The sequence below is a fragment of the Sciurus carolinensis genome, chromosome 8 (genome assembly GCF_902686445.1).
Source record: "Sciurus carolinensis chromosome 8, mSciCar1.2, whole genome shotgun sequence".
NCBI classification, from domain to species: Eukaryota; Metazoa; Chordata; class Mammalia; order Rodentia; family Sciuridae; genus Sciurus; species Sciurus carolinensis.
The window spans coordinates 56,180,230-56,205,736 of record NC_062220.1 but is presented as its reverse complement, the minus strand read 5'-3'; the positions used below and the strand labels follow the sequence as shown (position 1 = coordinate 56,205,736).

At 33.4% G+C, this 25,507-nt stretch overlaps 1 protein-coding gene across 1 annotated transcript; it reads right to left on the bottom strand.

The window, feature by feature from the left end:
- Positions 1-1,497: 1,497 nt before the first annotated feature.
- Positions 1,498-2,066, bottom strand: LOC124991603 (sorting nexin-3-like). Its single transcript, XM_047562287.1, has one exon. It carries the CDS (start codon positions 2,064-2,066, stop codon positions 1,578-1,580), a length of 489 nt encoding a protein of 162 aa, XP_047418243.1. The 3' UTR covers positions 1,498-1,577.
- Positions 2,067-25,507: the final 23,441 nt, after the last annotated feature.

Genomic DNA, 25,507 nt, shown 5'->3' with positions numbered 1-25,507 from the left:
GTTTATTAAGAATTTTTGTATCTATGTTCATCAGAGATATTGGTCTAAAGTTTTCCTTCCTTGATATGTCCTTGTCTGGTTTTGTTATTAGGGTGATACTAGCTTCATACAATGAGTTTGTAAGGGTTTTCTCCTTTTCTATTTCATGAAATACTTTGAGGAGTATTGGTATTAGTTCTTCTTTGAAGGTCTTGTAGAATTTGACTGAGACTTCGTCTGGTTCAGGGCTTTTCTTGGTTGATAGGCTTTTGATGGCTTTCTCTATTTCATTGCTTGAAATGGATCTGTTTAAATTGTGTATGTCCTCCTGATTTCCTGATTCAGGAAACTCTAGAAGTTTGTTGATGTCTTTGAGATTTTCTATTTTTTTGGAGTACAAATTTTCAAAAAATGTTTCTAATTATCTTCTGTATTTCAATAGTGTCCATTCTGATATTTCCTTTTCTCACAAATTTAAGTAATTTGAATTTTCTTTCTCTTTCTCTTCATTAGTGTGGCTAGGGTTTCACTAATTTTACTTATTTTTTCAAAGAACTAATTTTTTGTTTTGTCAGTTTTTTCAATTATTTCTTTTGTTTCAATTTCATTGATTTTAGCTCTGATTTAATTATTTTCTATCTTCTGCTTTTGGTGTTGATTTGTTCTTTTTCTAAGACCTTGAGATGTAATGTTAGGTCATTTATTTGTTGACTTTTTATTCTTTTATTGAATGATCTCAATGAACTTTCCTCTTAGCCCTGCTTTTATCGTGTCCCAGAAATTTTGATATGTTGCATTGGTATTCTCATTTACCTCTAAGAATTGTTTAATATACTCCCTGATGTCTTCTGTTATCCCTGTGTCATTCAATAGCATACTATTTAGTCTCTAGGTTTTGGAATAGCTTCTATTTTTTATTTTATCACTGATTTCTAATCTCATTCCATTGTTATCTGATAGAATGCAGATTTTTTTTTGTATTTTAATTTTTATTTGAAAACAACTTAAATTTTTAGACAAATGATTTTAGTATATAAATTTGATTTTGTTTTTATACAGAATATAAAGATTCCCTCATTAATCTTCCCTGTGAAGGGTATTATGGGCTGGAAGAAAGATACGTTCTGCACACAAGTGTGTATCTTATGTGTGCGGCACTGGAAACAAATGGTGTAGTGCTCCTACACATAAATTAGATCAAGTGACATTATACTTTAAAGGGGGAGAAGAGAAATATTCTAGTTAATCAAATTCAAGAAGCAAACATGACACAAAAACTGTGCAAATAAGACCAAGTCAGTAACTTTAGTTAGGACGCTGCAGATTATAAGGGAAGGTTTGTGAGGCTGTAGTGTGCACCACATTCAAACAGCAAGAAAAACTATTTATATAGAAAGGCTGGAATGAGGGATTTTCACTAAAGCAAATTAAAAATTAACTTCTTGTCAACTGCCAAAACAAAACAGAACATATGAGTGTTAGTATACTGAAGGCATGTTATACCAGTTTCTGTGCAGCATGCTAAAAGTTATTTAGAACTTCTTCACTGGTGCATACGAATCACTAATGGTCACGTTTTTGCCTCTTCTCAGCAAATTTCAGGCATGTCTTATTTTAGATGGAGTATAGCTTTTATCTATGATTTCATCCTGTAAAAACATGTGAAGACAACGTTCATTCTGTGCCAGAGGATGACCAGCGACCTTGTTTATAAATTGCTCCAGCCCTTGCTTCCTTTCCTCTATAAAATTGTCATCAAATATTCCATCATCTCCTCTAAAAGGTAGTTGACGCAAAAATGCTTTCCCAGGGAGTGGAGGAACTACAACCTTGCTCTCTCTTTCTAATTCACTTCGCAGCCATTCAAAGTCACTGTATCTTCTTCTAACGGTAGATTCCTTCAGCTTGAAAATAGGAAGATTTGTCTTGACCCTGATTTCGTGGGTGGTGAAGCGGCCCTGGCCGACCCCCACGGTCTTCGGGTTGCTCACATCGATCTTGAGGAAGTTGCTGGGCGGCCCGTAGGCGTCATTCAGGTTCTGTGGCTTGGTGATCAGCCGCCGGGTGTCCGCCACGGTCTCCGCCATTTCGCTGTACTAGAATGCAGATTAGTACCTCTATATTTTTGTATTCGTTAAGACCTGCTTTGGGATGTAACATATTCTCTATTTTAGAGAAGGCTCCATGTACTGCTGATAAAAAAGTGTATTTGCTCATTGATTGATGGAATGTTCTATATATGTCTCTTCCGTCTAAGTTATTAATTCTATTATTGAGTTCCATGGTCTTTTTGTTTAGTTTTTGTTTGGAAGATCTATCCAGTGGTGTGAAAGAGGTGTGCTAAAGTCACCCAGTATTATTGTGTTGTGGTTTATTTGATTCCTGAAATTGAGAAGGGTTTGTTTGACCCACATAGGTGCTTCATTGTTTGGAGCATAAATATTTGCAAATGTTCTGTCTTGCTGATGTATGATTCCCTTAAGCAGTGTGAAAGGTCCTCCTTTATTCCTTCTGACTAACTTTGGCTTGATGTCCACTTTATCTGTTATGAGGATGGAAACCCTTGTTTTTTTACTGTCCATGAGAATGATATGTTTTTTTCCATCCTTTCAGTTTCAATCTGTGGATGTCTTTTCCTATGAGATGGTCTCTTGAAGGCAGCATATTGTTGAGTCTTTTATTTTTTAAAATCCAATCTACCAGATGTGTCTTTTGATTAACATTCAGGGTTATTATTGAGATATGATTTGTATTCCTGGTCATTTTAGTTTACTTTTGGTTTTTAACTTGACTTGGCATTTCCTTTAATTGGCTTTTCCTTTAGTGTAGTTCTTCCCTTTGCTGTCTTTCGTTGTTGTTTTTCATTTCCTCCTCATGGAATATTTTGCTAAGAATGTTCTCTAGTGTAGACTTTCTAATGGTAAATCGTTTTAACTTTTGTTTATCATGGAAGGTTTTTATTTCATCATCATATCTGAAGCTTAATTTTGCTGTATATAAGATTCTTGGTTGGCATCCATTTTCTTTCAGAGCTTGGTATATGTTTTTCCAGGACCTCCTAGCTTTGAGGGTCTGGGTTGAGAAATTTGCTGAGATCTGAATTGGTTTACCCCATATGTAATCTGATACTTTTCTCTTGTGGCCTTTAAAATTCTATTCTTATTTTGTATGCTAGGCATTTTCATTATAATGTGCATTCTGAACTTCTTCTCTGACATTTCTTCTACTGTGTTGTCAATGGATTCTATTATTGTAGCATCTGGGTTTGTTTGGGGCTCTTTCTTCCCTTGTTTTTTTTTCCTGTTGTTCATGTGTCTTCCCATCTAGCAGTGCAGATCTGAGGTATTACAGTTTCTACCCTATAGATTTATAGTTTCTACCCTGTAGGTTTCCAATACCTCTCCTTTAAGGGGAAGATCAATATTAACAGCACTCAATGCAAAAAATATGCAGCCTTAAACCAAATAACTCCTTTTAGATGTTTACAATTTTATCATAATAAACAGAAATGATGTGTTCAATTATTATCTACAATTTAAATAGTAGGTTTGCAACAGTGTTTACAGTTTCAATTATGGACACTGAGAGCATGGAATGGGTATAAGATGTGATGTTTATGAGGTAGGAGGTGAGAATATAGTGGTATTAGGTCACAGGAAAAGTAAAAGAGGAATCAATAGAAGTTGACTTTCAGCAAGTGAGAAGAGAGAAAGGGACTCTCAGGTGTAACAAAGCCTGTAGATATGTTGGTGATGGTCCTCCAGGTCCTGGATGAAGTGGTCACATTCCTAGTTGGTGGCAGCAGCAGCATCAAACCTGTAGGTACCTTGAGGTTGGACTTCCAGGCTCTGACTGGTGTTCCATAATAGATATGGCTCCAACTAAAGATGGCTGTGGCAGCAGTGGAAGTAACCCAAAATGGTGGCAAAGGTGTCCCAATATAGACACTGCTTTCAGAGATGCGGCTGTGAGGGTGGGCCATGTGGCGGTATTGGGCAGCCTGTTCAGAGATGCAGCATTGTGGTGGTCATTGTTGCGCCAGACATTTGCCTCCGGGTCCTATCCTATTATCCTAAGGTGCAGGCTACCACACAAAGGGGGCTATGGTATGGGGCTGCAGTGTCCCAAGATAGAGGCAGGCCTGGGGAGCCATGCATTGGTAGATGGGAGCCACATGGCGTGGTCACTCCTCCCATGGAGGGTTGGTTTGACTATTTTTTTATATTATTAGATTTTGTATAAATGGAATCATGTGGAATATTTTCTATTATATTTGGTTTCCTTTGTTCAACATTAGGTTTTAAAACCTTTTATAAATACATTTTTTTATTTTGATTTGCTTATCTGAGTATTAACTCATTATCTAAATCACTGTGATTTGCTTATCAGTTCTATTGATGAACATCAGAGTTATTTCAAGTTTTAGGCTAATATGTATAAAGCATGTACACATAGTATATATTTCCTTTTCTTTTTAGTGATTACTAGAAATGGAACTGCTGTCAATAACTCACTCTTTGAGGACCTAGTCATTCTACAAATCAAGTAATCTTGGCTTTAAGATGTGTCAGTAGGTTGTAAGCATTTGAATCTCTTTCAGAAGAATGCACCACTTGACTGAAATGCCTCAAGAACAGTGGTAGACAGTGAGTCACTCTAACATCATGTAATGAACAGACAGTGTTTTAAGTACTATGACTTGATAATTTGTTTTAATATATAGTGATGTTAGAACCTTTGTTGATGCTTGCAGCATTTCTAAAATATATTTTTGTTTGCTTACTTTTAAAATATGAACTGTTATAATCATTTAATTTACTTAAAAGCAAAATATTGCTGGTATAAAGATTATATTGAATTTTTAAATTAAATTTGTGATAACTGACATAATTTTGGGTCTTCATCTGCATAAATAAGCAAGTTCTCCTTTCTATCTCTCATTAGCTTTTAAAGGTTATCTTAATATAAATAGTGCTTGTTACTTCTTAAGTTTACACCTAGCCCTTTTTTTTTTTTTTGGTATAAATTAGCCATAGCAGGTTTTTGTCACCTGCAGTCAAATAATCTTAGTTGAACAACATATAAAGTAAGGAGTTTTCTATTAATCTGGGAAAGAGGTGGAGTTCTAACTAAATTATTTACAGATAGATAAAAACAGTGTTCCTTATAATGAGTTGAAAAGTTGTTCCTAAGAGGATGAGTATTTTCAATGAAGACAAAGATCTATTCCTTGGGAAATCTGATGAAGAGTGAGGCAGTTTTCTTTTTGATGTTAATATTAGTTTAGGTGAATTTGGGTCCTCAAATTAAATCAAATGGCAGGGGGAAAAAAAAAGTCCAGGTGTCTAGAGATGAAATTCATCAAAAAGAAGCAAGATACTTTGACTGGTGGTCTAGGATCAATGCCAAGATTGGAATTCTTTTAGGGGCAGGCTGATGCCAGACAAGCGGGTGTCTGCTGAATTTTTTCACAACTAGCCCCTTGGCATGCTGTGTATACCCTTAGAGGAAAACTGGGCATGAAAGTACATATATATGTGTTTCTCCAAAAATGAGAGAGAAAGAGAGAAAACAAGAGAGATAGGGAGGGAGGGAGGGAGGGAGAGAGAGGGAGAGAGAGAGAGAGAAAGTGAGAAAAGATAAAGACAATTAACTTACAAAGCTATAACCCTGAGAGCACAGGAGAATTTTGGCTTACAGCCAATAGTAGCTGCAGAGTTTTTTCTACCTTTAGGGGAATATGTAAGTTCTAACTCTGAAATGGAGAGAAGATCAAACAAGACTGAACTTCTAAATCATTGTGTCTTATATAAATTTAAAATAGTTGATATTTTGTGTCTGAAGGTGGAGTTATCAGATATATTGGTAGCAATTGCACATGTGAGATTCTTAACTTTAGAGATAAATATATTAAAATTTCTTAAGTATTAGACATTGAATAATATTTGTAAAGTTAGTATATTTCTAAAAGTAATTTATGTAATAAATATTTAAGCAATGAAATAGGTATAAAGTAACAAAAATAAAACTTTGTTTTCAATAACTAAAACTAATAGCTCTAAAGGTATCCAAGGTTAATGCTTCTTTGCATATCCTTATATAATTTATTCCCTTTATATATACAATGTTCTATAAACATGGATTAATCTTATATATAACATTTTGTGCATCTTGCTTTTTAAAAATCTCAGTATCTAAGACAATTTTCCATTGGGATATACATAACTAAATCACTTCCCAGAGGTTTTTATATTGTATTTTTATTGTATGTATATCACACCATATGTTTGGCACTTTTATTTTTAAGTACAGAAATATAGGAATTATAGCTAAAGCATTAGTTAGACATGTAAATTAATGTTCATCGCAGAAACCTTAAGATCATAAAACGTTAGCAGTGTTTGAGTGCTTTCCAAAACGTCTGAACCTATCACGTCTTTGAATCTGTAATCCATTTTCAAGTCCCACATCCCAAATCTATGAAACCAAAGTGCAAATTCATATAATTTGTAGCAATCAGGCGAAGATTTTTCTTTTCATAGTTCCAGAACTGCTTGATTCTGCTCCCAAGAAACTTGAAACTCTTGATCTGTATATTTTCATTGAGTCCTGCCTCTTTCCTAGTATTTTTAGTGTATGTATTTGATATCTCGAGTATTTAAGGCATAATTCCTTCTAGAGGATTCTTACTTGGCTTAACTTCTTGGACCACGGCTCCATGCTATGAGAGAGAGAATAGCTGTCCTTGACTCTTCTCTATTCGGAAGTCTCTGCTGGACCAGTGTTTATCTTCTCTTGGGGGAGATGAGAGATATTCAGATTTCACAGGGGACCATAGACAGTTCAGCAGATAGAGAATGAAGCTGGATTTGTAGCTCTAAAAACAAGATTTAAGATAAATAAAATGTGCCTGATACATAAAAGTAATGTCAAGTTTTAAAAGTCTTTATAGAATGATGACATTTTTGCTTAAAGGTATTAATAAAAATATTTTCATCAAGATCAATGGGTAAATAAAACTAGGTTGGGTGATGAAAGGATGATTTTTTGGGAGTGAATGAAACTGCTTCAGTTATTCTGTCAAAGCTCCTTTGAAAAAAATGAATCTTGGGCAGCATTTTAATGCTGGAAGTATGGTTCCAGGTGATGGGAGAGACTCCCTCTGTGGAAGAGGTATGATGTGTATGATGTTATTAAAGTTTGCAGGTGTATGAGCCTTTCCTTTTTATGTGGTTTAGATGCATATTTCTTAGAAAAGGAGAGGCTGAACAAAGGTAAAGAAAGAGAGGAGTCAAAGCTGGAATGAGTATGGGAGTAGACAAAAGAGGCACTACAAATAGTATTATTGAAATACATTTATATGTCTCTGACAGTCTTTTGCATTGTTTCAGAATGCTGAAATACATATTTTGGCTATCTGAATATGTGATACTTGCCATGCAATTTTATTTTTGTATGTTGTAAAATCACTTTGCTAACTCTTGAATGACTCATAATGAAGAGATGCATTTATAGTGCAATTTTATAAACCAAAATTTGTCAGGTTCAAGTTTGCTAAGGCAGAAAAAATTTCTTCAAAGCAAATGCATTACTAAATAAAACTCAATTTAAGTATTTCTAGAATTCTTTTAGAGCTGAATTTAGCAATAATGTGTTGTGTCTTTAATTTCTAAGCTGGCACGGCTGCCTAATATACTTAGTTGTACTTAAATTAGTAAATACCTAATGACAAGTTTTCATTTTTATTGCAAGACCAGAAGATTAGTCAATAGTTTAAAAAAAATGAAATCAACTAAAGTTACATTATGGCCTGAATGAAATAAAATATTGATTCCTATCCAACTAGTCCCCTAATTTCTGTTCATGATTCAGTACCAGATTTGATATTCAACCTAGGGATGCTGAATACTGAGGGGTAAAGATGTGCTTTTTGATTTTATTCTTTCCTCTAAAAGTTTGCTCCAGCTTTTTTGCTTTACTGTCAAAAGAAGACCAGAGGGCATTTATACTGTGGGTAATGAGATAGCTGATGTGTCCAGAACTTTCCAACATGTTTATGAAACATTTAAAAAAATGAAATTCAAATTATACTTAAAGGTATGTAGGTTATAAAGTTTTCAACATATTACTTTACTGAATATATACAGGTTGTTTAAAACACTAGCACAGATTTTTTCCCCCAAAGTATATAAGCATTTAAAATTATAGGTTAATATCATTCAAGGAAAAACAAATTTATAAACAGCTAAGCCTACATATAATCTCTAAACTGTTTCTGACATAATCAATTCATGAAAAATCTCTGAAAACTAGATATAAAACTGGCAGATTCTTCAGAGGTTGTCTATTTTCATTAGGATTGCTTCTGCCATTCTGGATGACCTTAGTGTCTGGGTATTTCCAACTCAAGTGATCTCATAAAAAAAAAAAAAAAATAGGAATTTAGCATTTAGAAAGTTCCCAAGTTTTTCATAAGCATATTTATTTATTCTCAAACTGACCCAAGTTGTTAACTGCAGTTTATAAGAAAAATGTTGAGGCCAAACTGGTTTGAAGACCCCTTGTCATTGTTGCTGAGGAGGTATTCACTTATTTCCTGTCTAAATACTAACCAGTCCTGCTTAGCTTCAAAGGTCAGATAAGATTGGACATTGTGTTAGCTTTTCATCTCCATGACCAAAATGCCTGATAAGAATAACTTAGAGGAGGAAAAGTTTATCTGTGGTTGCCATTCCATTGCTCTGGGCCTGGAGCAAGACAGAACATCATGGTGAAGAGAAAGGAAGAGGACAACCAATCAGGTTGTGGTAACTAGGGAGCAAAGAGAAAGAGGGAGAGCAATGAGAAGCCAGGGACAAGATATAATCCCCATGGGCACACTCTCAGTGATCTACTTCCTTCAGTCATACCCCACATGCCTGTAGTTACCACCCAGTAGCCAATTCATATTATCAATCTGTCTAATAGATTAATCTATTGATGGGATTACAGCTCTCATTTGCCTAAAAGCACCTTCTGAACCTTTTATGATTTGGGGAATCAAGCTTTTAAAACTTGAGCTCTGGGGAGAATGTTTCTAGATCCAAACCACAAGGGGCGTGTTTAGGATAGTATGGTGTAGAATGTGTACACTTACCTAGAGATACTTACCTGAAGGATTTGGAAGCAAAAAAAAGTATTTATAAATTTTAGTAGGCCCATAAATAACAAGATTCTGAATTTGCACTGGCAATTGGCTTTTTCCTTTTCTTTCAAATATCATTGACTCTAGGCAAATTATTACACAGAATGTTAATATTTCTTTTGTGAAATACTGTTGGTTGTTTATATCTATGGTTGAATCCATATAAATAGATTAAAAAACATTTTCTTAAATCAAATGACTCCATGCCCACATATTATGTTCTGAATAAATATTTTATCATTTTATAAGTAAAGAAGATCTCTCTTAATCTACCCGTATTTAACTGATTTCTAAGATTAATCCAAATGGTTCACACCAACTGGTGGTGTTTGTACAGACTCTCAGGCTAGGTAACTACATTCTAGAGCACATCACTTACTTTTTCCTCTATGGACTGTATCGAGGGGATTATATCTATTGCTATTTTTATCAAGATGATATTGTAATTATTTGAAATTTTGGCAATGCCAGTTGTACTTGTTTATTAACGTTATTATAATTAATCAAATACTACATACCTGGTGTAGTAACAATATAGGAGAAAAGGTGTTAACTTTATAAAAATCAAATTAAATGCTTTGGGAAAAACTGTTATTTGTCTATATCAAAGGGATATGTGTGATACAAATGTGAAAGATATTTCCAAGTCTAGGGTGCTTTCTGGGATGGTTTATGCATATTACTTTGTGCTATCTTTAAGAATTTTTTCAACTTGAACTAATACTGGAGGACATAGGCTGTACATCATAACTGAGGTTTATGAAGGAAAGATGGTATGTCACTATGATCAACATATGTGAATCTTTGGTGAATTTTTATTTGGTCTTGATTTTATGAGATCTGTGGGTAGCTGGAATATAATAGTTTTATTTTTAATTTAAAAGATACTTAAATCTCTTAAATGTAAGATTTTCAGTTTTCTTCTTAAATTCATGTAAAATGCTCAAAACAAACCAATATAAAATACTTTGGTCAGGCACTATTTTTCATTCTTAAATCTATAGTCTTTTCTGTATGTACTTATTCATTAATTTCTTAATTCATTTTTACATCATTGAATACTTTATTCAATTTCTCAGATTTATTGTTTGGAGCATTTCAGTATATATCATGTGTTTAGATATCATATAAAGTTAAATCCTTATTAAAATCTGGCATTCCTAAGTTTCTGCCATTTAAAAAAAATATTTATTTATTTTGGGGATACAAGGGATTGAACCAAGGGGCATGTAAGCACTGAGACACATCTTAAGTCCTTTTTATTTTATATTTTGAGATAGGGTCTCACTAAGTAATTTAGGGCCTAAGTTGCTGAGATTGGCTTTGAATTTACAATCCTACTGCCTCAGCCTCCTGAATTGCTGGAATTACAGGCATGCACCACTGCACCTGGCAATTCTGCCATATTTCATGAATAGCTCCAGATATATACAAATGTTTCTCTCAGAGATTAAATAAAATAGGAAAATAAATATCTAATGGTTATAAAAACTAACTTGAAAAAACTAAAATATTTCCATTCTAGGACTTTCAGAGATTAAATTATTTCAAGAATAGCTATGAAAAATAGAAAATATGAGGTTATCTTGCATATTATGTAACTTATTTGTTTTCTTGCTAAAACATTCATGAGATACAAATCTTCAGAAAATAAAATGGAAAAAATAAATGATAAATCTCTGAGAGAATGAATGTTTTGTTTTATTTTATCCATTTATTTTTCATAATGATTTGATTACTTACTTATCTCAGGTGCAATAACTTTTTTCTTTTTTTGAGGTAGTCTTTTATATCTTATTACCAAATAGGCAGATAATTTTACAATTATTAATCATTACTGTTTTAAGATTTGGGTTTTGGTTTAACAATATTGTTTGGTATGTTATGAAATAAGAAACAACAAATGAAGCTGTTTATTATTATTAGTGAGAATTCATTGAAGAGAAATTCTGACACCAAACTAAGTAAGATATATTTTGAATGCCAAGTTTATTTATCTTGTTCAACACTGCTAGCATATATTATTATTTAGAGAAGCATAAAAGTGAGATTCCCAAGTTAGGAGTTTTTAAGGACCCTGGATTTTACAACTTTTATGACATTTACACATAAGGACAGTCTTTCCACTTCATAGTGCTAAATATCCAATGAGGAAAAAGTCAGAGGTTTTAGTCATGACTTCAAAAAACCCTTTGTAGGTTTAGATAAGTTTTAACTTCTTATAAGCTTGATTTGTACCCTACAACTTAAAAAGACAAAATCCAGATAAATGAAAGTGATATATATTTAAAACATTCTTTTAAAAACTAATGTAAAAGTAATAAAGGAAATGTAATCACCAGCACTAAATGACACTTGCAATGTCGAGAAATAAGGGGCAAATAAGTTAACACCAATAATATTCAGAAAATGCCACCACTGAGAAAATATACAGATCACCTTTCTGCCATCACACAACACAATTTCTTGGATGCAATTTTGCATTGTCTTCTAAAAAGTATCAGAATGACAAATTTAAGAATTGGAAGGGGGCTTTGAGATTTACTGGTAGAACATTTTCCACCCAACACGGAAATCACTCAATGTAGAAATGAACTGAATACTTAAGTGATGCCATCCTTTTATCTGATTGTAGACTCCAATGACTAAAGGATTCTTACTTTAAAAACTTTCATTTCTCATTATCCCTAATTTTATAAAAGTATTCCTTAATTCAGTAAAAAAAAAAAAAAAATTGTTAGTTGCAACTTCTATCCACTGATTGTAACTTGTAGACATTTTATTCAGCAAACTTTTCATGATCTAATTTTCATTAGCCAACATATTTCCTTTCACATACTTGCTATCCAGTGGTGGTGGGGGGACCCAGTTACTTGCATACATAGAAAAGAACTAAAAGAGACAGGGTAAGAACAAGTTTGGTTCATACATTGCTTATCATACTCTGAGGCATTGCAAAGTAATGTAGCACATCTAGATGTCAGATTCTAGGAAAGTGACCCTGACAAACCTTTATTCCTTCCCTGGTGTGATGTGACCTGAGGCTGGGATATAATAACATTCCTATTCTGCCAGTTCTGTGTACAGGGAAGGTGAAGGAAACAATTGGTACCATTCATTTTCTGGAAGGATAGTAGGCCCAAGGTTACAGGAAGATTTACCATGTTAGTATTCATGACCAAGCAGGATGAGAGTTACTGATTGAGAGAAATATTTTCTTAAGCCTAGGAGCATAAACAATACCTGGGTAGCATTGTAGAAGGATGATTTCTTTTTTCTCAGACTACCCTAAATGGAATTAGGTTTGGAAAGATTAAACATGACCTATTTGTGTTAGTATATTTTGAATTAATATAATGAAATTTCTGAGGCTGGGTAACTTCATAAAGAAAAGATATTTATTTAGCTCACAGATCTGGAGGTTAAAGGACCTTTATCTGGTGATGACCTTGCTGCTGGCAGAGCCCTTAGGAGGCACAAGGCATCACATGGCAAGAGTGAGAGGAGACAGATGCCTCTTTTGGTTTCTCTACCTCTTCTTATAAAGCTACCAATATTCAATAAGAGGGCCTCATGCTGATGACTTTATGTAATCCTAATCAACTCCCCCATAGTCACACCCTAAACACCATAGTCGAAGTAAGTTTCCACCTTCCTAATATTTTAATAGAGATTGAATTTCATAACATAAACTCCTGGGTGATACACTCCAAAGTTACTGAATACACAGCACTTCCAATATATCTTTGAGTATTCAAAGGCAACTTGCATTTTCCTCTAAGTCTTCCTCTCTCCTTGCCCAATATTGGGATAATCTGTTGTAGGCTTTGAACTCCTTGAATACAAGGATCACTCGCTCATCCCCTTCATCAAGCACTCTTCTGTTTTATAATGTGTACTTAGATGTTTGCAGAATGCATGGATGAGTAAACCCTCAGCCAGGATATTGTTTCAGCATGCTCTCCATAATACTGGTGTTTATGAAAGCTCTTCTTAAAGTTCATGCCCAGACTCAGGGACCTTCCTACAGACCTGTGTGTTTAACTTTCTTTGATATTGCCATATGTAAATTAGTAACATCCCAAAGTAGATTTTCTTTTTTAGTATCTGGGTAACACTGTTAGCTCATATGGAGTTTGTGGTCATATAAAATCTTGGACCTTTATATGAACTCTTGTCATTCCAGAGGACAAACCCATATATTACATTCAGAAGAAATATGGTCTCATCTTTGAGCAGTTATATCCTGTACTTACCAAATTATCTTTTGAACTTAAAATCAGGGCCACATGTTCTCTCTGTTAAACTTCATCCTGATGCTTTATGTTGATTTCATTCCATTAAATTCATTTCGCATTTGAAATGTATCACCCTAAATATCAGCAACCCCACATTGCCTTCTGCAAGTTAGACAAGCATTCTTTTTTGTTTTATGTTTTATAAAATCACCATTTAGCAAATGGCAAGTCCCTATGGACAACATGCTCCTAAAAACTAGGTTTGATATACATGTACTCATCACTATTTATTTGATATGTTTTTATTAAACAACTATGAACTAGGGAAACCTATGTAAAACAGAACAATATGAAAAATGTGGTAGCTATTATATTCCCTTGAACTGCAGTCTAGCACCATACCAAACATGTATGGAGTGAAGGACTAGCAGTAGTTTATAACTTTGGTTCACATTTCCATTCAGAAATTCCATAGCTGTGCTTATTCGGTGTCAGCCTATCTGAGTGTTTATTTTCTTTATTTGCCAAAAAAGATACTGGTGTGAGCATTAAGTGAAGAGGTGTATACATTGTGCTGAGGACAGTTTAGGACTTGCAGTAGGAATGGGTTACATGCAGAATTCCTCCTCTATAAAAAAGGGACACAAGGCAATTTTGAACTATGAACATCATAAACCCTTTTGATATTTGCTAATTACTCTGTATTTTGTTTAATCTCAATACATCTGAAGTTCATGGTCTTTTAGCTTCTCTGTTTTAGTTTTAAAATATTGAAATGTGTTTCTAGTTTGGGGGGTTTGTGTTTGGGGGTCTGAGAGCAAATACTATGATACGATTAAATGTGTGAGGGTATCCTTAGAGAACAACTCAGGTGGGAGAAAGCAGGAGGGGAGCAGAGAATATTCTCAGAGGTTTTGAGACATAAGTGAAGGTGAGAGAGGGAAATGGTTGTATGGAAGCATCCTAGAGAGCCATGTGGTAAGGTTTCAGTAAAGCCATCAGTAAGTTCCTCCAGCTGAAGTCCTCAAAAGAGTTGTGTCTTCCAGGGCAATGCTGCCTTTGTACACTATCCACATTCAGTCGTGGGCCAGGAAGAACTGGACGAAGCATGCACAAAAAACAAATGCCACCAAAACTGCATTTTAACTGATCATTTTCCTGTCATTGGAAGTCTATGAACCAAGCCCTCTAAAAACTTTGGGTCTTTATTAAAGGAAACTTCAAATAATGTATAGGAATATGGTTGAACATACTCCAGTATAGATTTTTCCATTAGAAACAGAACATTTTTAAAGACTCATTATAAATGAGCACTTTCAAACTACAAAGATAATAATCCATGTCAGCATTAACAATACTATGTAATATAAACAAGCATAAGCACTGCTAAAAGGAATAAGAAACAGGGAGAAAGGCAGGAGGAAAACAGAAGTTCTAGCCAACAGCGATACAAATACCACCAACGGCACGAACCCCCTGGCACTTCATAACTGATGAGAAACTTAGAAATTACCTAGGAAATATTTGTCTTTTAAGTTAGGGGGCTGAACAAGAGAGTTAAGTTATGTGGTCCAGAATGCACAGATCCTTGATTCTGTTCTTTTCATAATGTCACTTCAGTAACTTAGTTACCACATGGAAAATTAAAGAAGGGTCTAAAATGTAGTCATCAAAATGAACTGGCAGTGGAGGAGTGACCCTTATCACCACCACATGGTAACAGAAAGCAAACTTGTTTAATGTCATCCTGTGGTATTCATATTCTAGAAAAGGAGACACTGTTGCTGTTTTCTCAGAGTTGAAGAGCAATCTGAAGCAATCTCAGAGTTGAAGCAGAGACTGACAGGTACTATTCTGAGTTAAAGGAGGGGCATCATGTGAGAAAGAGAACTCTTTAAAAATTTTTTTTGTTGTTGTTGTAGATAGAAACTATACATTTATTTATTTATTTATTTATTTATTTATTTATTTATTTATTTATTTATTCATTCATTTATTATGTGGTACTGAGGATTGAACCCAGTGCCTCACAAGTACTAATATTGAACTACAACCTCAGCTCCAGAAACAGAATCCTTTAGTTATCAAAGGACTTCACCCTTAAAGTGAAGGGATTACACTGAGAATGCAAATACAGTTCTCCAAGAAGGTGAATGGAGCATGTATACAAGAACTGTACAGTTGATAAGGGACTGTGGGAGATGGAGCGCCCTTCTTGATATATGTGAAGGAACATTTATGTGACTACTTTAGAGAAGCAAGGACAGCTGGCATTCCAGAGCACACTTAAAAGGCCAGGTCTAGAAGCCAGGTGATGTTACAAAGGTCCACTTTCAAACAACACAAACTATGATACTTTTAACCCAAATGTGCTTCCCAGGAAAGAATTTTTCATTACTACTAGTGTTTTCCATATAGTTTAAGCATAAAATAAGTAAAACAATAATCATAATTCATACTATAGAAATTCATGAAAGAGATTATCCATCTTTTTAAAAAAATTAAAATACTGATGATGAATATCATTTAGACTTTCAAGGACTATGGGTTTTTGTTTGTTTCCATGAAAGAACTAGGTAGTTCTGGAGTTGAATTTCTAATGTCTGCAAGTAGTAGTTTCCTTTTTAACTTCAGAGAATAAGAAAAGATAAATTATGATGACTATATTTAAAGAAAATTCCAGGAGAATAAGTCTAATATCATTATGCCTTGGGATAATTGGAAAACGTGAAATAGAGACCAAAAAAAAAAAAAAAAAAGAATCCACAAATTGTTCTTGATGAAGTTATTTCAGATGGTTGCTGCATGGATCATATCCTACAACCCCCACTTCCATTCCTACCTGTCCTCAACCCCTATTTCCATGTACCAGTGAAAGTCTCCTTAGTGGTTAGCTCTGTCTATCTCCAGGAAACATAATTTTATTAATTCCCACTGAATTATTGGGATTATTGTCATTTGACCTTAATGTAAAAACTAAGCAACAAAAATATTTTTGGCAAATAGTCAAGTCATTATTTCAATAAAACTTCCTACTATGGTTTGGGTTGAAAAAAATTTACAGCTACAAGAACACAGCAGCCTTCATACATTGACATTCAATTAGTGTTCTTACAAAAACCAGATATAAAGGTATTACGAGTTTGGTGTAATGGAGGGAAAGTAAGCTTAACTTGTTTAATGTTTCCCAGTGAAAAATTTAGCTTCAACCTAAACATTTCATTACAATGTTAGCCATTGAATTCTATAATGTTTACTTGTTACTAATAAGGAAAGAGTTATGAGATCTTGTTATACTATGTACTCCAAGATTATTATTTGAATTTAGGAAAAAAAAAAGAGAGAGGGAGAGAGAGGCAGTCTGGTAACACACCCAGCTTTAAAGTATATAAGATAATGAGAATAAGGGATTTTCATCATTAACTTTTAGGTTTTTAACACCTTCAAATATGAATTTTATTGCTCAATATTATAGAACTTTTTCAATTTACCTAAGGCTATGTGACAAATGTTTGGAAAGGCAAAGAACTCACAAATTATTGCTTTTTAAATTTGTAGCCACCCAGTCTTCTAAAATTTGCAAATAGTAAGAGAAGCAATAAAACTATCAGAAACCAAAAGAAAATAATAAATACAATCAGTATGGTTTCATGGATGAGACAGTGTTCCAGTCCTAAACAACCCTATTTATTTATAATGAATTTTTTAGTTGATTTTACAGTGAATTTAGAATTAAAATCTGATACTTAAAGTGACCAGGATGGTCACTTACTCTATACCTTGACTCTATAAACTGGTATTTAACTACTGCTGTACTCTTAATAACTTCTCTTGAGTGACTGCCAGAGAAAGAGGTTCATCTTCTCTCAATTGAAAATGCAAACAGGGAGTTCTTATCTGTACCCTAAATTATTCTTACATCTTTAGCATTAGAGATGAGTTGGCCATGATCCAGCTCTTTACACAATGGCATTAATATTTTCAAAATGAATCTCCATCTTTGATCTTCCATGCTCTCAGAAAGCTGGCAGTGATTACCCATTACTACTCTACTTTCCCACTTGCCAGTCTAGACTCTATTTGAATGTTTAGGGTTGAGGTTGCTGACTTTCATGGTACATTGTCTTTTTCTAACCTTTCTTCCACAGCATAGCATGGAAGTAACTTTTCACTTATTGGGATTAAGTTACTAGTCTTGGTACCAATAAGCATTGCAATTCCAACTCCAGGCACCAGTTATCTGCAATGTCTGCATGTCACTACCTCAGAAACTAGACACCTGTAATGAATCTATTAACAGATTGATGGCTGTAAGATAAAAATAGACATGAGGGCAGAGAAACAGTTCTGTGTTTTCTGCTTTAAGAAAATCAGCATCTTGTCTTGTGGCTTTAAACCTGTAAAAATGCCAAGGGAGCTCTATTTTTTCCTTATCTAGCAAAGCAAAACTTAAGCTTTTACAAAAATCTGCCCCAGGACAGAAAGTCTGGCTCAATTTCTTGTAATTTCTTTCAGTGGGAGAAAGCCAGAAAATGTGCTAGTTAGGTTCATGTTGTTGGATTTGCTACAGGAAAAATCAGACCACACTACAAAGATTTATCAGATAATTATGTTTTATTTAACCACTAACTAACAACTAAGGACTTATAAAGGATTTAAACATTTGGAGACCAAAAAATATAATCCTAAATTTCTGAATCTATTCTTTCCCTTCAAAATCATATTTACATTTCCAACTAAATAACTAATTATCTTCACCATTCCTAAATCCCCAAGTCTTAGTGAAATGTGCAGTGTGCCAAGGAAGAGTCATTGTTTCAAGGAAGGGAATGCAAATCAAATTACTAAAGATGCAAACTTATTGCAAATATTAGGGGTTACTATTATAGTTCCACTACATATTTACTCAGACAAATCACTTACAATTGCTTTGCCTCAGTTTAATTAGATATAAATTGATATTAGTTAGTTTTCTTCCCTGGAACTTAATAAAAAATTCTATAAACAGTGAAAAATATTTATAAAAAGAATGAAGACAGATTATTTTTATTAACTAATGATTTTTTTTGTAAAAATAATACATTGTGCCAAAAGTACTTTATTTGAACAAAGAATTCTAGCACAGCCAAGCATTTTCATGATGGCAAATATATCATTTGATTTCATAAATATATATTTGAGTGTGTATCACAGCTTATATTTATGCATCTGGTCACATGTTATTAGAATATATTTTGGTATCATTCCTTTGTAAGCTAATTGGTTAGAGAGTTCATTGAAGGGATAGATAGGTTCATATAAATATAAATGTAGATATAGCTATGTTTTAGTCAGCTTTGTGTTGCTGTGACCAAAAGACCTGATAAGAAAAATTTTAGAGGAGGAAAAGTTTATTTGGTGCTCAGGATTTAAGGGGTCTCAATTCATAAATGACCATCTCCATTGCTCTGGGCCCAAGGTGAGGCAGAATATCATGGCAGAAGGGTGTGGAGGAGGAAGACTGCTCAGGACATGATAATCAAAAAGCAGACAAGGCCAGGGACAAAATATATACCCCAAACACATGCGCCCTGTGACCCACCTCCTGCAACCACACACTACCTGCCTACAGTTACCATTCAGTTATTTCATATCAGTGGATTAATCCATTAATTAAGTTATACTTTTCATAATCTATCCATTTCAACTCTGAACATTCTTGCATTGTTCCATACATGAGCTTTTAGAGGACACTTCATATCTAACACTCGACAATCAACATTTTCAAGTATATTTTCTCATGTTTAAGAAATTATTGCTCAAGGAACTGGAGGATGGAGAGACAGAAATATTAACTGATAGATCTTTAACTATTTGTTGTGTGTGTGTGTGTGTGTGTGTGTGTGATCAGAACAAAGATAATTGTATAGGATAGTTGTACAGGATAATGTACAACACCTAACAGGATGATAATTTTTTCTGAGTAAGTCTTAATGACTCATCTTTATGTATGATCATTATTTGGCATTACAGAATTCCATCCAAAGTTCTCTATTAGAAAAAAAAATATGATTTACAGAGAGAATATTTTTATATTATTGTATCAGTACTTCTTTTTATATATGTGAATGTTTCTTATTTTAGTATTTTCACCCATTTCCTTGGATGAGATTTGAAAAATATCACAAAACCAAATCAGTGGTTATGTATACAACTTTGGTCATGCTACTAATTTGGTGCATGCTTCTGCTGGCAAGGTTTGGGACCATTCATCTTTGTTTGTGGAATGTATATATGTTTCTCCCAAATTCCTGTTAATTAAAACTTTCCATCCAAAATGCATTCTGTCAGCTCCTATGAACTCTGAACGAACATATTCTAAAGGACTCAGATGAATAATGAAATTAAAGATAGTTCTTTGGCATTCTTATTTCATTTAGATATACAGTTGATCCTCTGTATTCATGAATAATAATAAGTTAATATTGAATAATGAAGTTAATATTATTTGAAGATTAGCTAATATGGTTGCTTTGAATTATAAATAAAAATAATCAGGGTAGATCTGAAGAATCATTATGCATTACACTTTTATAATCTTTAATATATGTATTTCCATAGAGAATGTCATAAAATTAGGATACCTCTTCTTGAGTAGAATTTAGCGTCTTGAAGCAGGTATAAATTTCTAGTATCCACTTGTGAATTAAATAGATGTTTGTTGTTGATGTGGAAGTATGAAAAGGTAAATGACATCTTTTAAGGTGAAAAAAAATCTGGAACCAGATTAAACCCTACACATCATTATAGCCCTGCCCTACATAAAAGGCAGATCTCTTGAGATGTGTTCAGAACCTGATGGTGAGGCCAGCTGGTCTTGAGCTATACTTTTGATTTACTCCTTAGTGGTTCTAGGTCACATCTGATTTCTTGTTTTCTTGATGGACTCTCTGCTCCACATAGCCATATAAACCACCAGACTGTGCCCTCAATCACATTCAAGAATGTTTCTTGAGATGTGGGTTTTGCAATAACGTTTTGGTTTCTTCTCCTTCTGGCAGGCAGTCAACCCCAGCTAATCTCTTCTTTCTCTCTCTCTTTTGGTGCTGGAATGGATTTCCTAAATTCAGCACTCCCCTTCCTGTTTTGTTTAAATTTAAATATAGCTGACATTTATCAAGGAGGAAGTACTGAAAAACTTTTAAGTTTCCAAAATAATTCTTAAGATTCTCTTGTTTTAACTGTAACACAAATGAATGTAGGGAATGAATGATATTTTGGTTAGATTATTTTCTCATCATTCAACTATTGTAGGGCTTCAAAATTTTCATTTAGAAAGTATAAAAAAATTTAAACTTTGCTTACCATTGCTCTTCTATAAGAATATGGTTTTTATAAAAAAGTTATTAATGTTAAAAAGAATACCTTTAAAAATTTATTGTATTTGCATAAGAGTTTTATACAATATTATGTTTTTCTAACATTTCTGTGTATGCTTATTTTTAATTGACAAATACAAATGGTAAAAGTTTATTATGTACAACATTGTTAATGAAATATGTATACTTTGGAGAATGGCTAAGTCAAGCATTACCTCATATACTTATATTTTTTGGTGAGAACATATAAAATCTACTCTTAGCAATTTTCAAGATTACAATATATTGCTATCACCTATATTCACCATGTTATACAATGGACCATATGAATGTATTCTTCCTAACAGAAATTATGTATCCTTTGTACAACATCTCTTTAACCCCACTCTTCTTGTCCCCTGCCTAAACTCTAGTGATCCCCATTCTATTCTACTTGTATGAATTCAGCATTTTTAGAGTCTACATGCCAGTGAAATAAAACATTATTTGTCTTCCAATGCCTGGTTTATTTCACTAAGCATACTGTCCTGACAATTTATTCATTATCATAAATGATAGAGTTTTCTTCTTTTTAAAAACTGAATAGTATTCTGGAGTGTGTGTGTGTGTGTGTGTGTGTATGTGTGTGTGTGTGTGTGTATTTTCTTCATCCATTCATCTGCTAAAGGCCACTAAGGTTGATTCCCTATCTTGACTATTTTGAATAATGTTTCACTGAACATGCCATAGTGATAGTTCTTTGGCATTCTTATTTCATTTAGATATACAGTTGGTCCTCTGTATTCATGGGTTCTGCATGGATTAATTCAACCAAACATAAATTAAAAAAAAATTCAAGACAAAAAAATAAGTTTCTGTTATTTATGGACAGGCCTTCTTTCTTGTCATTATTCTCTAAATAATGCAATATAACAATCATTTATAAAAATATTTATATTATATTTGGTATTATAAATAATCCAGAGATGATTTCAAGTATATGGGAGGATATGTGTAGGTCAGAGGATATGTATAGGTATATGCCATTTCATCTGGGGTACTTGAGGATACTCATATTTTGATATCCTTAGAGGGTCCTGTCATCATTCACCTTGGATACTGAGGAACAACTTTATAACTATTATTGGGATTGCTGGATAATATAATAGTTCTATTTTTATTTGATTGAGAAATGTTCCTCTTTTCCCTAATAGCTGTACTAGTATTCTCACCAAAAGTATGCATGGATTTTCTTTCATCCACATTATCTCCAGAAGTCATCATTTTTATTTTTTTTATAACAGTCATTCTAACAGGTATGAGGTAATATTTCATTGTGATTTTAATTTGTATTTTTTTGATCATTAGTGATGTTGAGGATATTTTTATATACCTGTTGGCCACTTGTATGCCATCTTTTAAGAAATGTTTATTCAGTTCCTTTGCCCATTTATTATTTGTTTTGTTTTGTTTTTGGTGTTAAGTTTTTTGAGTTATTTATATATCCTGGAGATTCATGCTCTATCTGATGTGCATGTGGTAAAGATTTTCGTCCATTCTGTAGGCTCTCTCATCATTTTACTGATTGTTGTCTTTGCTGAGAAGAAGCTTTTTAGTTTGAATCCATTCCATTTATTGATTCTTAATTTTATTTTTTGCACTTTAGGAGTCTTGTTAAGAAAGGCAGGTCCTAAGCCAATATGATGAAGATTTGGGCCTACTTTTTCTTCTATTAGGCACAGGGTCTGTGGTATAATTCCTGAGTCCTTGAACCACTTTGGGTTGAGTTTCATGTAGAGTAAGAGATAGGGGTTTAATTTCATTTTGTTGCATATGAATTTCCAGTTTTCCCAGCACCATTTGTTGAAGAAGCTGTCTTTTCTCCATTTTATGTTTTTGGCACCTTTGTCTGGTATAAGATAACTGTATTTATTTGGGTTTGTCTCTGCAGCTTTTATTCCATACCATTGATCTACAATTGATCAACAGATATATGAAAAAATGTTCAACATCTCTAGCAATTAGAGAAATGCAAATAAGAACTACTCTAAGATTTCATCTCGCTCCAGTCAGAATGACAATTATCAAGAATACAAGTAACAATAAATTGGTGCAACCATTCTGGAAAGCAGTATGGAGATTTCTTAGAAAACTTGGAATGGAACCACCATTTGACCCAGTTATTCCACTTCTTGGTCTGTACCCAAAGGACTTAAAATCATCATGCTACATTGATGCCACATCAATGTCCACAATTGCTAAACTGTGGAACCAACCTATATATCCTTCAATAGATGAATGGATAAAGAAACTGTGGCATATATACACAATAGAATATTACTCAGTCTTAAATAAGAATGAAATTATGGCATTTGCAGGTAAATGGATGGAGTTTGAGAATATCATGCTAAGTGAAATAAGACAATCCCAAAACCAAATGCCAAATGTTTTCTCAAATAAGTGGATAATGATATATAATGTGGGTGGAGGGTTCAGGGGTAAGAGAAAAATGGAGGAATTTTAGATCGGGCAGAGGGAAGGGGAGAGGATATGGGGATGGGAAATATGGTGGAATGTAAGATTACATGTAAGATTACACAAATGGTATCACTCTGCATTGTGTATAACCAGAGAAATGAAAAAGTTGTGCTCCATTTATGTACAATGAGTTAAAATGTATTCTGTTGTCATGTATAACTAATTGGAACAACAAAAAAGAAATGTTTATTCAGATCCATTGTTCATTTTTAGATTGTTTTCTTGCTATCAAGGTGTTTGAATTCTTCTGCAATCTGAATATTAATCCATAACCAGATGAATGAATTCCAAAGCTATTTCCCCATATTGCAGTTTGTTTCTTTACTCTTTTAGTCATTTCCTTGACTGTGCAGTAACCTTTATGTTTGATGCAATTCTATTTTTTATCACTGATTTCGTTCCATATAATTTTGTAGTTATATATTCCCCAAATTTTGTTGCCTGGTTCAATGTAATGGAATTTCCCCTGTGTTTTATTCCAGCAGTTTTACAGGTTAAGATTTTACAAACAAGTCTTTAATCCATTTTGAATTTTTTTCTTTTTGTATATGATGTGAGATAAGGATCTGATTTCATTCTTCTGCACGTGGATATCTAGTTGTCTCAAAGCCATTTATTGAAGAGGCTATTCTTTTCCTATTGTGTATTCTTTACTGAAAACCAATTGACTTTTAATGTTTGGATTTATTTCTGGACTCTCTATTCTGTTCCACTGTTTTGTGTGTCTGCTTTTAGTGCCAGTACCATCTGTTTTAATGATGATAGGTTTTAACACATTTTGAATCAGATAGTGTGATATGTCTACAGCTTCTTTTTTTTTCTCTCAATATTTGGTTTGGCTTTCTTGGGTCTTTTGTAGTTTAATATGCCTTTTTTCTGTTTTTGCGAAAAAAATGTCATTGAAATTTCATAATTGCATTGGATTTATAAATTACTTTGGGTCACATGACAATTTGAACCACATTAATTCTTCTAATCCCTGAAAATAAGATATCTTTATATTTGTTGTGTCTTCTTCAACTTTTTATCAAAATTTTATAGCTTTCAGCATATAAATCTTCCCTTGTTTAAATTTAATTCTGTCTTTGCTTTTGTTTGTTTGTTTTGTGGCTATTATAAATGGAATATTTGCCTTCATTTTTTTTGAAGAGATTGCTGTTAGTTTACATAAATGATGCTGATTTTCATGTTTATTTTATATCCTACAACTTTACTGATTTCATCCATTTGTTCTGTTTTTAGGTGGAGTCTTTAGAATTTTCTACACATGAGATCATATTGTATGCAAACAGGAAAATTTTAACTTCTTCCTTTCCAATTTAAGTGTCTTTTATTTCTATTTTGAACTTAATTGTTCTGGCTAGTACTTCTAGTACAATGTTGAATAGAAGTGGTGAGTAGGCTTGTTTTATTCTTGATCTTAGAGGATATCTTTCAACCTTTCATTACTTAGTATGATATTAACTGGAAGTTTGTCAAACATAGCATTGTGTTGAAGTATATTCATTCTGTAAATAATTTGTTGAGAGTGTTGATAATGAAAGCATGTTGAATTTTGCCAATTTTTTTTTCTAGGTAACTGTTGAGATGATCAGATTTTTTAAATGTATGTGTGTGCATCTCCTGTTAATGTGATATATCACATTTATAGTTTGCATGTGTTTAAATACCAAAGCATTCCTGAGATAAATACCATTTGATCATAGTGAATCATCATCATTTTAATGTGCTGTTGAATTTGATTTCTTCATCTATCTTCACTAGAAATATTGGGCTGTACTTTTCTTATTAGATATGTATCTGGTTTTGATATCCAGTTAATGCTTGTTTCACACATTAAGTTTTGAAGTATTTAGTCTCCTTCAATTTTCTGGAAGAACTTGAGAATGATTGGTATAAATTATTTCCAAAATGTTGTTGTTTTTTTTGTTTTTTTCAGAATTAACAGCCTTTAATATTACAGCATTTGGCCCTCTAAAGGGAATTACAAAGGTATTTTTCTATCCCAACCAAGGGTTGTAATCAATACAGCCCTCTCAGATATTCACTAGGTACTTGAGTTTTCCTTCCAAACTAAATTCCCAACCAGGAAACTTAATTATACTCATGAAGCTAACAGATTCTCAACACCAGAAATAGGTTGAGGAACTCTTGCCTAATATTCGTATAGAAGTTCATGTTAACTAAAAGAAGAAGACACAGGTTTCTCATTAAACTTTTGTTTCAATGGG

What these genes read in the sequence shown, in the direction of transcription:
- LOC124991603 (XM_047562287.1), bottom strand. Translation starts at nt 2,066, where the DNA reads ATGGCGGAGACCGTGGCGGACACCCGGCGGCTGATCACCAAGCCACAG.